Raw genomic sequence first — 17,856 nt, 5'->3', positions numbered from 1 at the left:
CAGAAAAAGTTAATAATTATCTCGCCTGTGGAAAGCAAATACTACACCGAGACTTCCACTCTTACTGCGTCACTTGATTAGGCTTAGACCACCATGTCCCTCGTTGTCGCTTTTGTGCTTTGTTAAACGCCAGAACTATCCATTGTCGGGCCCTTATTGTAGCCAGATATTTTTGCTTACAGTCCTCAAATTCCGATTTGGCTTTCGTAAGCCATCTGACAGCAGATCTTCTGAAAAAAAGTAAAGCTAAAGACAGAGACAGACCACACAGGTCCAAACCTACCGACGACACTTCCGTTAAGCTGCTCGTCAGTTCTCCGGTACTCAGTGAGGTGCTTTCGCAGCCCCTGATGCCTGCTTCTGTTGACTCGCAGGCTGCTACTGAGACCCTTTTGGAGTCCAGTATGCCGTAAAACTCTTCTTCGACTAAGGATCCTGCTGTTGTATCTACCTTGGATGGGTCCGGAGCCGCTGAGCAGGCAACGGCTTCCGAGAAAGTTCTTTGCACTAACAAACCTAGACACAAACCGACGTCTTCTTTCTCGACTACCATTCTTTCTAAAACTACTGAGTTTCTTTGGCCCAGGGTACGATCTACACCCAAGAAACCGACGACCCACTCTCAGGAACCTGCTACCTTGCCTGAGTCTCAAATGCTTAAAATGGTGGAAGCCATTATCATGCTGATCAGGGGAAGCCAAGCTACCCCCTCCAAAAAGAAAAGAGATCTGTTCCCTATAGTTTTGTATGAACAAAAGTCAGATGAATCTGATACATCTGAATATGAAGACATGCAACCTCTTTCCACCTATGAGGATTCTGATGCAGAGGATTCTATTCCTTCAGCCTCTCCCCCAGAGGATTTTTCCTTTGGGGAAACCTTGCATATTTTAAGGGAGTATTTCCAACGGGAGAGTCAGGACTACCCTCAGTCTAAAGAGAGTCTCTGGGAATTCCTAAATCTTCCACAACACAGACCCTTGGCCATCCCCCCAGTCCTGGATGTTGTGGAGGATGTTTTCCTCTAATCCAGCTTGACTCCTGATGCACTTCCTCCTGCTCCCAGAATACCAGATTGGTACTACAGACTCCCTGACTCACACAAATATCTTTTTAAAAATCAAATCCTACAGCTGACCCTGAGGTCATTTCTCAAGGGCCAAAAGGGATTAAAGCAACATCTGCTAAGAATCCCACCCCCTCAGACAGGGATTCCCGAGCATTGGACAGATTGGGTAAAAAAGTATACACCTCAGCTACTCTTGCTATCAGGGCACTAAATTGTCAGTTCCATATGCTGAAATTTCTGCAACATACCTTGGAATTCCTTAAACAAAAAAATGTCTTCCTTTCCTGCTTGAGCAGAATCTAAAGATTTACAAGAGTTAATGCATTCTGCAAGTCAAGTAACTAAACACACCTTGCACTGTGGTTTTGATGCCCTAGAAGCTTCTTGCAGGGCAGCAGTCACTGGATCTGTCATTAGAAGGCATGCATGGCTTAAGGAACAGCCCTTGCCAGACCATGTCAAATCTAAATTGTTGGATGCCCCCCTGCACAAAGATAACTTATGTGGCACTAAGGCAGAAGAGGTCTTAAAGATGGAAGAAAAAGCAAAATCTGTGCAAACAGTTGAGGATTTCTTGCACGTCCAACCACCTAGGTTCAGCAGGCATTGTCCCTCCAAACACTGGTCCTTTCCTTCTCCCAGGAAACCAGCCCAGCCTAGGCCCCATGGAAGCAGACCCCCCAGACAGCAGCCCCAGGGAATGCAGAGATCTAAACAGTGGACTACCTTCACTTCAAAACCAGGGAATTCTAAGCCACTCCCTTATGGTAAGAACTCACAATGACTCGACTCCTCCCTCTGCCCACCGTTACTTACCCCTAGGAGGAAAATTCTCCTTTCACTCAAGCACCTGAGCCACCATTGCCAAGGACCACTGGGTTCTGAACATTGCATCTCAGGATACAAATTTTCCTTCCACACCCTTCTAACCCCAAAAGGATACCCTGATCTACCACCAAATCAGTGGGCAGAGGCTCAAATGCAAATGCTTTCCCTGCATTCTATGAGGGCAGTAGAGCACGTTCCTGCAGAACAGACAGGCCAAGGTTTCTACTCCAGGCTTTTTCTGGTGCCCACAAAAGAGGGCATTTGGCACCCCATCCTCTATCTATCCATTCTAAACACCTTCCTGGTGATCCCAAAATTCAAAATGCTCATCCTTCAACAGCTGCTACCCATGCTGTCCAAGGATGCTTGGCTAGCCACCCTGGATCTAAAAGAGGTTTACCTCCACATTCCTATAAGGGAATCATGCAGGAAATATCTTCGCTTCAAGGCAGGACCTCTACACTTTCAGTTCTCTGTGCTTCCCTTTGGCTTATCTACTGCTCCCAGAGATTTCACAAAATGTCTGGCTCCGGCCATTGCCTTTTGCAGACAAAGAAGTATTCAGATGTACCCATACCTAGATGACTGACTGACTTATTCAGGCAGACAGCCAGGAAAAGCTGCTCAAGCACCTGGCCTTTGTAAAGACCCTACTAGCTTCCCTAGGGTACACGATCAACAAAAAGAAATCCAAACAGGTGCCCACCCTCAGGATAATCTTCCTTGGTAGCAAGTCTGGACACAGGATCCCAGATGGCATACTTTACTCAAGAGAAACAAATTTTCCTGACAGCCTACTTATGTCAGCTAGCCACCAGGCCCCAGCTATCTGCAAGGAAGATCCTGCAAGCTCTGGGGTTCATGGCATCTTGCATACTACTCATTCCATATGCCAGACTGCATATGAAGAAACTTCACTGGTACCTAAAGAGCCTTTGGTGTCAACACTCTCAAGACCTGGAAATTCTTCTACCTATAATTCCTTGCCTCAGAAAAGAGTTTCTTTGGTGGGCAACAGCATGCTCCCACAATAAGGGGATGCCTTTCTCCCCACCCCCTCCGCCCAGACCCTCACCACAGATGCATCAGACTATGCTTGGGATACACACCTGGCAGGCAGGTGCATACAGGGCCAATGGAGCTCACAGCAAATCCCTCTGCACATCAGTTAAAAAGAGATGATGGCTGTGCAGCACGCCTTGATAGCTTTCAAGCCCCTTCTCTCTCCAGTGTCTCTCTGATCAAAACAGACAACACCACTGTGATGTGGTACAGCAAGAAGCAAGGAATGAGTCACTCCTACCCTCTCTGCAGGCTGGCCAATCTGCTGGCTGGCCATGACCCTTTGGCACACAGCCTCTGCCATGCAACTACACCTGTTAGCACAATTCCTACCAGGCTCTCTCAAGTCTCAGACAGACCAATTAAGCAGAAATCTTTTGGATCCAAACGAGTGGTAACTCAACAGAAGTCCCTTCACCCTAATAACTCAGAAATGGGGAACCCCGAAGGTCGAACTCTTTGCCTCCCACACCAACCATCAGCTCAGCAAATTCTGCACCAGGGAGCATCACTGCATGGCTTGGAAAGTGGATGCCCTGTCCTTCCCCTGGGTCAATCTATCGGTCTATGCCTTTCCTCCCTTACCTCTCATACCCAGGGTACTGCTCAAAATAAGGGAGGAAAAACCAAGGACCATTCTTATAGCTTCAGACTGACCCCGGCAGCACTGGTACCCCTTGCTGCGCAGCCTGTCCCTGCTGCCTCCATGGCATCTTCCTCAGATCCCAAACCTCCTGACCCAGAGGGAAGGGGAATTCATGCATCCCCAATTGCCGACACTCATTGTGGCTGCTTTGCTTATTCCCTAACCCTGAACCAATCTGCTAACCTCAGTAACAGGTTCTGGATGTTATCCGTGAAGCCAGACATCCTAGCACCAGAAAGTCTTATGCTGATAAATGGAAAAGGTTCTGCCCCTGGATCCAGGCTAAGGGAGTCAGTATGGCACAACCCTCCCTCCCTCTCATCCTGGATTACTTAGCTGACCTACTACACAGTGGCCTCTTTCTCCTATATAAAAATTCATGCCTCTGCGATTTCCACTCATTTTTCCACTGAGCAGCCCCTTTTCTCACGCCCCTGGATCAAATAGTTCCTAAGAGGTGCTAGCAACTTGAGGTCACCCAGAAGGGGTTGGGACCTTAACTTTGTATTGGAAAAGCAAACCCTTCTTTTCAAACCAGCTGCTTCTGCAGAGCTAAAATTTCTCTCCTGGAAGACCGCATTCCTTCTGGCCATCACTTCAGCCAGAAGAGTCTCTGAACTGCAAGCACTCATGGCTGTGGAACCCTTCTTCATCTTCCATGCAGACTGGGTATCCCTCAGAACTGACCCATCCTTCATGTTGAAGGTGGTGTCCAGTGTGGCTCTCAACCAATCCATTAATTTGCCCACCTTTTTACTAATTCCCAGAACAAGGGGGAAAGGATTCTTCACTCTCTAGATGTGCACAGACAGCTCGGATTCTATCTAGACAGGACTAAGTCCTTCAGAAAGTCTGATCAATTGCTGGTTAGCTTTGCTACAGGGAAAGAAGGCAAAGCCATCTCCAAACAAACCATTTTCAAATGGATAGCACACTGCATCCATTTCTACTAAAAACAGATGGAAAGCCTCCCCCCAAGGAGGTCAGGACACACTCCACCAGAGCCGCCTCAACCTCTGCAGCTTTCCTCAGAGGAGTCCCCACCAGAGACATCCTGGAGGCTGCCACCTGGACATCTGTTAGCACTTTTACCAAACATTACCACCTGCCTCTCTTTTCTTGAAATCCAGGACCAGGGATTTCCTCTGCAGTCTTGCAGGGCATCCTAGCCAGCCCCTAGTTTCCTTGACTGTCTCCACCCTTTTCCTCAGCTTTGGGAATCATCTCAAATGTGATGACTGCAACAGTGAAACATGAAGAACATAGTACAGTTGTGTACACTTACCATAAATATAGATGTTTTAGGATATTCACTGTTGCAGTCCTGGTTTCCCTCCCTCCAACCCCTTTCTTCTCTTTCTCCTTTTTTTACCATTCTAACTTGTTGTTCTCCTTCCTTACAAGGGACATATTGGTATTTATTTTCCACTGGTGGGTTTTTTCCACCAGAACCTGGCCTCCTACTTGGGGGCTCCTGACAGGTTAGGGCAAGAAAAACTGATATAATGTCGTTGGGTGCCTTACTTTATACTACTGACGACCTGATGTCGGTCCACAAGCGACAGCAAACAACGTAGAAATACTAAGTCACTGGTATTCGGGCTGGCTGAGGACTACCCTGGCAGGGATAACCCAAATGTGATGACTGCAACAGTGAATACACTCAAGCATCTACATTTATGGTAAGTGTACACAACTGTACTTTTAATGCATTTGTCATACAAGTGGGAGGCAAACCAATCCAGCATGACACATGCAATGACTAATGCCACAAATGATCTAGAAGGATCACATGGTTAACCACATTAGTTTCAAGGAGATATCAAATAGGACTGTAGTCGAATAATGTTTTTCTTGCTTTACGTCTAGTTAATGTGAAGAATGCACGTACAGTTAAAGTGATAAATGTCACAACAATTTTCAGCTGCCTTTTATTATATGTTGTCACTAATATCTGACTATGCATTTTCTAATCATTTTATATTGTATGTAATTTGGCACCTGCATCTTCATATTTACTGAACAACTTTTAACTCCACCTTCCTCATATTCTGATTTTTGGTTTAGCTGTGTGCATTTCACTGCGCTATATGTTTAATTGTCGGTTTTCAACACTGTATACTGTTTCTGTTTTTCTTTTATATATCTGGAGGTTGTCAACCTTGGTCTCCACTGAAAAAGGATCTGTGTCCCATAGAACCAGTGCAGACCCAGATATCTAAGCACATATATCAGTATATACATACTATAGGCTAAAAGTTCAGTCAGTGCTTGAAGTAGGACACATTTGTAATACAGCTGTGCTCCAAGGGAACAAGTTACTGTACACCTTGTAGGGTTAACCTGTTGTTCCTTGGGATTCTACCCAGATTTATGATTTATTACTAGTGGCCCTCCCTAAAATAGGATAGCACTGTTATGTAATGTATTCACCATAACTGCACATCTTCAAGGAGAAGTCAGTACTGCAGTAAATCTTCTGTGCCTTCATCCCCTTTCTGTTGGTTGGATTACATGTGGTAGGACTGCGTAGTCAGTCTTGAGCTGCTTAAGTACAGCTAAGATATGTTTTGCACTTTTTGATTGGTGCAGTTAGAACCATTTGTTTTGCAATTTTTGATTGGTGCAATGAGAACGATTTTATTTCCAATGAGTTTGCCTTTCACAGCCATGCTGCATTGCAGAAATGTCTTGCGTCGAAGAACTGAAAATGTATGTCGGCACTATTAGCTGGATGGCAGTGCTTCTGTCAGTATGAGACAGCAGCTGGCATTTGCAGGGGAACAGGACAGCTATGGAAAGAAATGGCTGGATTAACTTATCATTGTGGATGGGTAAAAACAAGTGTTAATGATTTTCTGTTACACTGATGTCTCCGTGAACATCTGCTGTTATGGAATTTGTGCCATCATCCTTAGAGACCAGGATTTTTCCTAGTCTTCATGCCCTTTCGCTGTCTGCTTACAACAACTTCTTTCATGCTGGTTAGGCAATAAGTAGGAGCTGGAGCGTGTACCCCCCTTCCCCAGGTGCAGGGGATAGTCTTGACTTCTTTTACCTCCAACCCACTTAGCCTGATAACATCTCTGTGGGTTCTTGGTTCTACCAGAACTTTAGCAGAGAGATGTCAGGAGTGATCTCTCTCTCCCAGAATAGGCATGTCCATCCTCCTTACCAGCACCATCCGATGCCCAAGCCACTATTCGAACTTTGATTGTTTGGGTCATAATCAGGGCTTTATCCCTTTATGCCACCAAGACAGTTTTGGGGAAAAACTTGAGCTTATCATGAAGTAAGCCCTTAGACACCCCTTCTTTGTCAAAGCCTGGCCTTGTTGAGGCTTTCACATCCCCAAGTCATCTTTTAGGGAAGTTCCTCCAGCTGGCAAAGTGGTTCAGCTGATCATTCAAAATGTATGGAAGAAACCTGACATAGTGGCAGCTATCCCAAAAAGGCCAGACAAGATCCTGCATCCTCCCAAGGACTATTTTAGCAGGCTGCAGAACCTGGTTGTGTAAAAGAATGCCCCAGAGCCTCATGCCAAGGCTATCTACCTTCCCAGTAAGGAATTGTGAGCACTGCATAGACTGGTGAAGCAAGGCTTTTTGTTCCTCTTCTGTCCAAGTATGTTAAACAATATAGTAAATGTGTTCAGATTCTAGAGGAAACAATTTGATTGATTGGTCTGTTTGCACTCTTTGCACTCTGAAAGGGTTTCTAAACTTAGAATTAAAGGTAAAATTATAGTCTCAGATGTTAACCTTTGGCACTGAGGCTCATTGAACCATGCACTTGGTCCATAGTGCTGTAGGTAGTTCACTCAGGGCAGCACACCTTATGGAATTTGCTGAAAATTTGAAGGCTAAAACTACAACCCCCCCCCCCCCCAATGGAACCTTCCTGTTTGGACCAGCTGTAAAAGTCAAATTAGAGAAATGAGAGAATGATTTGCTTGTCAAGGTTGTGGTAAAATTCCAGGCTTCCCAGCTTATGTGAGGGCTCCAGGGGCTTGTGATGCAAAAAGTGTGTTGATATTTTATCCAAAACTAACTAAAAGACTTTCCAGCTATGGTCCTGCTGTGTTTTTGTCAGTGAGTTACTGGACATGAAAAAATTGTCTGTAGGATCCGGAAGCCTCTCTGGAGTCCTGCTTTAATTTTTCACTGATATTCTTGATTTGGGTAACTGGATAGCTGCTCTGAAGAAAGGCTGATGGAATACTTAGCTGGTGTTGCGCAGGGTTGTGTGTGTGTTGGGGTGGCACAAACTGGTGTTGAGCAGGGTTGTGTGTGTGTTGAGATGGGACAACCAAGTAGCACTACACAAATGATGTGGTTTTGAATGACCGGATTTTGATTGGTTAACAGCAGCATTGTCAGATACAGCACTGTCTTTCAACTGCCGGTCCACAGACTTGCTCCGGGCCAGCAAACATTTCTTGCTGGTCCATGAAACGGGAGACTTATTTATTTATTTATGTATGTATGTATTTATTTATGGGAGTTCTTTAAGAAAAACGCCTTTGAGTCCAGTTGCACAACACCTGTTGCATCTGTGCGACCAGCTTTTTATGTCTCCATCCTCTGCATGCGTAGAATTTGAATGCCAGAAGATGTTCATAATGCAGACTACGTATGGACAGGTGAGAGGTAGGTGTGTGTCTGTCTAAGTAGGTAGGTAGGGATGTGTGTGTGTCATAGCTCTCAACTGTCCAGATTTTGCCTCGTATTTTTGATCTGTTATTCATAAAATTTGTGGTTTTCTAACAAATCACTGAGGACTGAATTCATTAAATAATGGCACACATTTGAGTTTCAGACTTAATGTCCTTCAGAAAATGAATGCTAACACAAATCCTATTATTCTAGCAACTTTCTAAGTTTATAAGAGCAATATTTAAAATCTGTCCCTATTTTTGAGCCTTTGTCCCCCATTATGTTATGCTTTGTCCAGATTTCTTGAGCTAAGAAGTTGGCGTGTGAGTGTGCGTACGTAAAAGAGGCAGGAAGGTAGCATACCTCTCAACTGTCCAAATGTTTGCCCCATATTTTTGGATTGTTCCTCATAAAAAGGACTTAAGTTTCAGACTTCGTGTCCTGGCAATGATTTATCAGCATTTCTCACTTAGTGTACTCAATTTCTGTGGTCACACTATGTATCTATATTTTTTCAATTGGTGAGATTACTACATTGGCACAAAACACTCAAGCAGGGATTGTTTTAGTTTGTTCCTTATAAATGCTTTTTATTTCTGTCTTAGTGGTCCCCAAAATAATTCTCCTATTTTCACCAGTCCTCAAGTGGAAAAAGGTTGAAAATAGGAAGTTTGTGTCAGTGTTAGACGCAGAATGTTATACGCAACAAAAATTCTGTTTTAATTCTATGCTTTCATTAGCTTACTAGTAAGCATTGATTTTTCTATTTTTTCTCTTATTTTTTTAGGTTTTCATTAACATTAATTGACACACTGGACACACTTGTGGTAAGCTACAATTTATGTTGCATTTCCATGCATGCTTGCTTGTGTTTTAGCTTTCTTCTTAAAATATTTGTTGCATCTGACAGCAGGCAACATTGTAATATAAAAAAATATTGATTTTGACAGTTAATGCCAGGTGTTTTGTAGTTATGGTTCAGTAGACTTGCTGCAGAGAGGAGGGTGTTTTTGCAATGCATCATCCTCTATTCATATAGAAAAACACTTTGTTACTTAAGTTGTGCAAACCAAATCAGTTATACTAACAGCAGAATACTAAAACAGGCTCCTTTGAGAACTTCAGGGTCTGCAACTCCAAATCATAAAGCTAAAAGTGTATCCTTTCCTAACCTGTTTTCTGTATGCAGGAACAGTCCCTTCTGTTCATCCAGAGTTTTGTCAATGAAAGTGTGGTTCCCATATGGTTTAACACTAATCAAGTAATTTAACCTGGTGGGAGCTCTTAAGTAAATGCTGGAATAAGGCAGTTACAGTTAGTTAGTCTTACATAGCTTCGCCATTTGTAGTTTAATAAGTTGTGAGTAGTCAAGATTTACAATCACCGTATGCACAATGAAACAGCCGTTGAAAATATGGTAAGTCAGTGTATAAGCTGACAGTTATGAATTCAGAAACTGTGGTGTATGCCTTTCAGCTGCCACTAGGTGTTCATACAAGAAATGAATGTCACACTTCCCAGTGTTACTGCACACTGTTCATTTCCATGATGTACTGTGTGCTGATCTTTGTAAATGGTATTGGGTCGTTAGGACAACAGGTAGGGTGCACAGTATGGTGGGTACGGTGCACCTTGACATTTACACAGAGTTGTAGATGCTTACAGGGGTGAGAGTACAGTACACAGGATGCACAATATTACATACCCTGTCCTGTATGCTGATATGATGTTATAATCACTCTGAGAGGGAGGTGTGTAATATTGTCAAAGGAAAAAACTTCAAAGACCAATTCACGTTAGGTTCAAGCAAGGCACCCTTTATTACTTGCAGCAAGGAGACAAAGCATGTATGCACAGGGTTTGTCTAAATGATTAATGACGAGTAGGTTATACTTATACAGTTCTGTGCCTGTCACATAGAAAATGTTACATTCTATTGCTGACGTGGTTAGACACAGTTTTCTGTATGTTCTACAGAAAATATTGTTAGACTTATTGCTGACCAAGTTAAAATATCTGTCATTCTGCAAAAACATTTTGAGAAAAACAACCTGGCGTTGGGTTTGTCAGTCCATTTCAGCATTTCAATTCTTCTATTGTACTGTTCTAATACATGTGTTACATTTTACCTAGATTCAAGGTACATTTCTAGCTTCAGTACAAGTAATGCTGACTACGGTTTAAACTTTCAAGCATCTATTGTTTTCTTTATGAATGGCTTCTAGCAGCTGCATATTTTCTCATGGCATAAGCAGAAGTCAATATCCCTTTGTTAATTTTCATGACATTAGCAGAAATTAATTACTTCTTGTTATTTGCTGACATTAGCAGAAAATAGAATGCTTCTTGTTAAGTTTCTAATGGCTGTGCAGATTCATGCAGTGTGAACATAATAAATGTATTAACCTTTTAAGTCTCGAATGCACTAAATGCACTAAGCATGCATATTACTATTACATATTTTTCTAACATTTCCCCCCTTTTAATACTTTTATTCTACTTTCAAGATAAGCATAAACAGTTTTTCTTCCCCTAACGTCTTCCTACTCAGGATTTGCAGTTAAGAGAGTCATTCAGTTTAAACTTATGAAAGCTTTTTCAGATTTTTAACAATTCTTCAAGTTCAGCACCTTGGTATAAGGTTTCTGAAACTGACTTGTCTATAAAGTCTTTAATCAGTCTTTTCATGCAGGGGATGCAGTAGCACACACATACCACCAGTAGGATCATTCCTACATGGATGGCAATCAGGATGTTCATCAGGATACTGCCCCCCCAAACAATCTCTGGAAAAAGTCTGTCAATGGATTTGGTCCTGGTTTGGTCAAGGCTGACACCTGCTGAATTACCTCAAGATGATTGTCTATCTTGTGTTTGTGGTCAGGAATATATGAACAGCACTCCTCCTGGATTAAAGCGCATGTACCTCCTCTCGCGGCTAGGGTGAAGTCAAGAGCCATGCGGTTTTGAAGCACTACAGTTCTCATGGCAGTCAGTTCATCAGTCACCAATTCTAGGGCAGAAAAGGTTGCATTGCTCATTATTTCGAGAAGTTTAGACAATTTTCTCAGTTCCCAGATTGATTTCATTGCTCCATATGCTGGCAATACACCTGCCCACAAGATGATGGTATCACCCAAGTCCATATGAGACGGTCCATTTTTCCCTAAGCTCACAGCATGATGGTTTTTCCAGCCCGCATTGATTTGCCCCACTGGATTGACGGCTTTTTGATTTCTCATCGAACATTCCGAATTTTCCCTTGAGGTAAAACTGCTGTATGTCTTATGGCCGGAACCAGGTACCCCAAATAACAACTGCTGGACCAGTTCTCAGGTAACCACTTTTATGCTTTCCTACCACATACAATATAACAGTCTTCTACTTTGGTAGTAACTTTACTATGTCCTGGCTCTAGATGAAACATTTTTTTGTCTATCATAGACAGTTGTTTATAAAGGTCAGCATTATGTTTTACTTCATCAGTTGTCCTATGCATCAGTTCAACAAATAAATCATAGCTCGTATTGCAATAGGACCCTGTGTTATCAGTCTTATTGTAGCATCTATAAGAAACAGTCACATTGCAATTGTTCCAACCCACCTGATCTGTATCATTTTTGTAAAAACACACAGTCCCCTTCTGTCGAACAGACAAGTGCAATGCTACTTTATCTTGTGATGTGACATCTGATGTATCATAAACTAAGTTTTCCCAGGTCTTGTTGGCTCCTAGGGGGACTGAAGTTAACAATAACCCCCCGTATGCTGTTGGCAAAGCTGTGCAAATCCAACAATTCGAAACATTGAAAGTCTCAGCATACACATATTTGATTGCCTGGTAAGTGTTGAAGTTTGGGTGCCACTCTGCGTACAACTCTGCACGCTTGTTCAATTCAGTTTGTGTGGCTGTGAAAAGGAATGGCCACAACAAAAAGATTATTGTCACTAGTACAATCAACAGGATGGTTATGCAATACTTCCGAGGAAACTGTTGTTCTGCATTCCAGTTTTCTCCATCTCTTCCGAATAGGTACTTTTAGATCTTACTGGATTCTGTCATCTTTATTTCAGACGTGTTCTTACTCTCTGCCCTAATAGGACCTTCAGCACCGATGGTTTCTTCACTGGGGTTGAGACGGATCAGTCCTATTGATCTGACCCCCCTTTGTAGCCAGATTTTGTGCTGAGGGCCGTAATGGAGAGGTAAGATTTTTGTCCAGTTCAAAGTTCTTAACAAGTTTGCCGTGCGTCAAGTGGATCCACGAAGCTCGCTCTACTATCTTGACTGCAGTGGGTGTCGAAAGAAGCACCTGGTAGGGACCTTCCCACCTTGGCGACGACCAATTTCTCTTCTTGACAACTTTTATCCACATCCAGTCTCCGGGTATCACTGCCAATTCTGATGTCTCGGTTTGTTTTTTATCTGAAACAAAATTTGACTGCAACAGATGTTTAGAATTCATTACTTTTCATATATTCAGCTACTGTAAAATCAGCTTCCTGGTCTGATGACATGAGAAGTTTCCACTGGGGTGTATAGTAAGCACTTCCAAATAACTTTTCAAAAGGAGTCAATCCTTTTGCTGTAGGGACAGTTCTCATGGTCAACAGTGCCAGGGGTAAACAGTATATCCAATTTTTCCCTGTCTCAGCTATCAATTTTCTCAATTTGTTTTTTAATATACCATTATGCCTTTCAACTAGCCCTGCAGATTGTGGATGGTATGCACAATGATTTTTTAAAGAAATACCAAAATGCTTATTTAACTGCTGTATGGTTTGGTTTACAAAGTGTGTACCATTGTCACTGCAGATCCTTTCTGGAATGCCAAATCTAGGGATGATTTCTTTGACAAGTACTTTTGCCACCGTGGCTGCATCTGGATTTTTGGTTGGAAAGGCTTCCACCCATCTGGAAAACATATCTACAATGACAAGACAATACTTCTTATTTTCACATTTGTTCAATTCTATGAAATCCATACAGATAGTGTGAAACGGATATGGTGGTCTAGGGAAACTCCCTTGCTTGGGCTTTAACACCCCTTGTGCATGATGTTTGTTACAAATCTGACATGTCAAACAAAAATTTTTAGAGTAGTTTGTAAATCCGTACGTTGTGAACACCTGGTTCACCAGCTATACCATCCCCCCTGTTGAGACATGGCACTGCCCATGGCTCAACAAAGCTGCATTTAGAAACAAATTATATGATAGTATCGGTTTCCCTTCTCTAGAGATGAACAGCCCCTTTTCGAGAATTGCTCCTCGTTTTACCCATTGTTGTTTTTCAGCTTGTGTAGGGAGTGTCTGCATTGTTTTTAACATTTCTAAGTCTAAAATCTCAGAGGGTTGTAGTTCCTCATTTAAAAGAAATACTTCTGTAGCTGCTTGTTTTGCAGCTGTATCAGCTCTTGAATTACCTTTTGAAATCCTATCTTGTTGCTTGGTGTGAGCCGTGCATTTACAAATGGCTACTTTCTGAGGTAACTGAATAGATTCTAAAATATCTAAAATAAACTGCATGATTTATAGGTTTGCCAGTAGATGTTATCATTCCCTGGTTTTTCCACTGTTGCGCAAAAACAGGTACAGTAGAAAAAGCGTACTGGCTATCAGTAAAAATGTTTACACATTTACCCTTTGCTAAGGTACATGCCCGTGTCAAGGCAATCAATTCTGCTGCCTGTGCAAATAAATTGTGTGGTAAAGGTTTTGCTTCTATAATCTCACTATCAGAAACTACTGCATATCCTACTAGATTCTGTCCTGCAGGACCCCTTTTGCACGAGGCATCCATGTACTATGTCACCTCAGCATCATCCAAGGGGACATCCGTGAGATCTTTTCTAGGTAGTGTCTTTTGTTCAATTACTTGCAGGCAGCAGTGCGGTGTGCTGTCTGCAGGGGTCGGGAACAGAGTAGAAGGGTTTAAAGTCCTGCATCGCTCAATTGTCATATGAGGTTGGCTCAACAATATAGTCATACAGGAAAGATGCCTAGCAGGGGAAAGATATGCCACCTTTTCTTGTGGTAAAATAATCGCGACTGCATGAGGTACTCTCAAAGTGAGAGGGTGGAATAAGACGACTGAGGCCGAAGCCTGTACTGCCATTGCAGCTGCAACTACTGCTTGTACACAGTGAGGTAAGGATCATGCCACTGGGTCTAGTTGTGATGAATAGTAAGCAATGGGGCATTGCTTATCCCCATGCTGTTGTGTCAGTACTGATGTCATGTAACCCTGCTTACAAGCTACAGTTTGGAAAAAACGTTTATGGTAGTTTGGTAATCCCAGAACTAATGAGGACGCTATTAACTGCTTTAGTTTGCAGAAAGCAGATTCTGCTTCTGGTGTCCATTGTAATACATCTTGTGCTGCCATAGGCTTCTTATATATATGGTTAGTCAGAGGTGCAGATTCCAAAGCATAGTTTGGAATCCATCTCCGGCAAAAATTTGTTGTACCCAAGAAGGACATCATTTCCTTCTTTGGTAGTGAGTTTTGGTGCTTGCAAAATTGCTACCTTTCTGTCCTCATGTAATGTTCTGCCTTCCTTGGATATTACATATCCCAGGTATTTAATTTTTTTTCCAAAGCTGCAGTTTACTTTTATTTACCTTATGTCCTTCAGCGGCTAAAAATTGTAGAAGTGCTACGGTGTCTTCTCTACAATCCTTCTGGGTGGGGGCTGCCAGCAAGATGTCATCAACATAAAGTAAAATCTGACTGCCTCTTGCTGGGGTGAATCCCACCAAGTTGCTTGCCATTTCTTGTGAGAATATTGTTGGACTTTCACAATATCCCTGTGGTAGTTGCGTATATGTATACCTTTTCCCGTGAAATGTGAATGCAAACCAATACTGGCTATCAGGGTGTATCGGTATTGAAAAGAACGCATTGCTGATGTCTACCATGGAAAAATACTTCCGTTGAGGTTTTAAATCATTCAACAGGGTGTGTGGGTCTGGCGCCGTGGGTGCCCTTGGTATTACTGCATCGTTTACAGCTTGTAAATCTTGGACCATACACCATTATCCATTTGCTTTTTTGACTGGAAACAAGGGTGTGTTACATGGTGAATCCGGAGATTCTACTAGTATCCCTCCTTTAAGTAAGGCTGCTATAATAGGCTTTATCCCTGCCTCTGCATCTTTTCTTAAGGGATACTGTCTTTTTTGTGGTCTGAATGCTGACTTTGGCATGATAGTAACTGGTCCCGCTGTACGAATGAGTCCTACATCTGATTTTCCTGTTGACCAGAGAGTCTCTGGTATATTTTTAAGGCATTTTCTTCCTCTTTTAACAGGAGTGTCAATCAGCTGTCCTCACCTGACTGTAAGTGCACAGCTGGGTTGGTCTGAGTTATACAATTCAACTTCTGTATTTGTATTCCCTGTTCTGACAGTTCTAGCTCCGTCTCTTTCTCCCATCTTGTGACTTTTTCTCCTGGGTCTGCCCATTCTATATTTCTGTTTTTGGTTAAGCTAACATGTAGTAATCGATTAGATTTATAAAGTGCAAAGAACTCCTGGGGCAATGAACAGCTGGCTACACTGTTCCCTTCTGTATCCCAGTACAGGATACGCAGTATCAATCTATTTGCATGATTCTTAAACCATTCTTGCTCATATTCCTTATCAGGTTCTGGTGTATTACAATAATACAGGGTACAGTGCAACAGTTGTTGCTTATCAATGTCAACGGAGGGGAACTTGCTGACGGCTACATTCATTAACTCTTTGGTAACAGTCCCTGGGCCAGTCGTAACCAAGTCCTGGCTGTACCAATAAAACATTTCACCCTCTGATTGCACTGCAAAGGTATCAGTTTGTCGCTGTGCTTCCATACCCTTCATGGTTGGGACTACTGCTATACCAAAGAGCTGCATGAGGTCTCTGCCCAAGAGGTTTACTGGGCATTTTGCAGAAACAGCAATTTTGCTTTTTTGTGTCAATCCTGAAACTGGATCAGTTATTGCAATGTCATGGGAGAGTGGCTCCCGATACAGCTGTCCATTAGCTGCTTTAACCAGTATGTAATCAGGTGTCTCTGTGTTTTCTGGTAGTTTGGAGGGATGTATCAGGGTTTGTGATGCCCCTGAGTCACACAAGAATTTGACTTCCCTCCCTTCTACCAAGAGTGTAACTTCTGGTTTTGTGTCTGCTAAATAGAGCTCCAAGCTCAATAAAGCTAGGTCTAATATTTCATCTTCTTCATTGTCACTAACTTCCTGCACTTCCTCTACTCCCTATATCACATTCTCATTTATCCCTTCTTCGCTAGCCACTTCTAGTGATTCCTGACTACCATATAGTCAGTCCTCACCCTCCTTGTCTTCCGTTGTTGCCTACTTATTATTTTTCCTGCAATCCTTTGCCAAGTGTCCCTTTTTACCTCATTTAAAACATTCACCCCTTTTCTTTCGCCCTTTAAAGTCCTCTGATCGTTGATCAGATTGTTTCCCTGTGCATTTTTCTTGCCCTTTTTCCTGGACTGTACTACATAAACTTCTGCTTCATCTTCTACAGAAAATATTTGAGCTTTCTTTTTCTTTTTGCTATTAAAATGCCTTTCGGCATGCCTAGCATATTCAAGTAATGATTGTAACCTGCTTGTACGATGATCTACCATGTGTTTTGTAATAAAACTGCTTATAGGTGCAATACTGCCCTTTAAAAATGCATTCTTTAACTTCTGTTCATATGGGGAATCTTGTATTTGATCTTCAGGAACCTGCATTCCACAGTGGTTATTAAAACACTCTAATAGTCTGGCATAATACCGGTCAATAGTTTTCACCTTCTTGTTGGATGCATCGATTAATGCAAGTCCAGTCTGCCCTAGGTTTCCATTTTTCAGAGATGCGGTCTGTAAGACCTTTTACTTTGGTGTCTAATTCTGCGCTGCTATGTGGGGAGGGGTCTTTGTGCAGCGTCACGGGGATTCCAGTTCCCACTAATCATATACCAATCTGACCCTACAATTTGTCTAACTACTTTTTCTACCTCTTCTCCGTTCAAGTTAGAACTCAGCCTCATTCCTTGCAAATCTTCTGAGAATTTTCTAAAATTAACTTTTGGATGGGGTATTCCCTCAGTGGCTTTCCGGATGTCTTCCGGAGTCCAAGGTCTATACACTAAAATAGTTGGGTCCTGGTTGTCCTGACCTGCCTGAGGGTTGGGTACTTATATAAGTGGACATATTTCTTCTGCTTCACTTATAGATCATGAATTTTTAACCATTTGCCATAACTCAATGTCTTCATTTGAGTTGCCTGCCTTTGTTCGAGACCTGGTCTCGATGGGATCTCTAATAAATGGTTTTATTTTCATAATGCCTCTATCATCAGTGACTACAGGATATCGTGGGGGTGGACTAACCTGTTCACTTGCTTCATATTCCGGTAAGGGAGGTGGAGGTACAGATGCTATTACTAAATTATTGTCCTCCTTGTCTGAAAACATTGCTTTTGAATTTTTGTTCTTTTGTTCCCTACGGTTTACTTCCTCAATCCACCTGTGTGCCTGAGGGATTCCTAATTTATGTTGCTTTTCTACCCAACCTTTGGAATCTGTTTTGAGTTATTTGA

The 17,856-nt window shown here is 42.4% G+C and overlaps 1 protein-coding gene across 3 annotated transcripts in view; it reads left to right on the top strand.

Annotated features, from left to right (window-relative positions):
• EDEM3 (ER degradation enhancing alpha-mannosidase like protein 3) overlaps positions 1–17,856 on the top strand; it is a 1,015,437-nt gene that overhangs the window by 132,822 nt on the left and 864,759 nt on the right. For all 3 annotated transcript variants that reach the window (XM_044085305.1, XM_044085306.1, XM_044085304.1), the window contains exon 4: positions 9,048–9,087. In XM_044085305.1, coding sequence (XP_043941240.1) covers positions 9,048–9,087 — 40 coding nt within the window. The remainder of the gene's footprint in view (positions 1–9,047; positions 9,088–17,856) is intronic.

This window comes from Protopterus annectens, chromosome 10.part0 (genome assembly GCF_019279795.1).
Source record: "Protopterus annectens isolate FY-2018-M chromosome 10.part0, PAN1.0, whole genome shotgun sequence".
Lineage (NCBI taxonomy): Eukaryota > Metazoa > Chordata > Ceratodontiformes > Protopteridae > Protopterus > Protopterus annectens.
The sequence above is the reverse complement of the archived record's forward strand: the minus strand, read 5'-3'. Positions and strand labels throughout refer to the sequence as shown.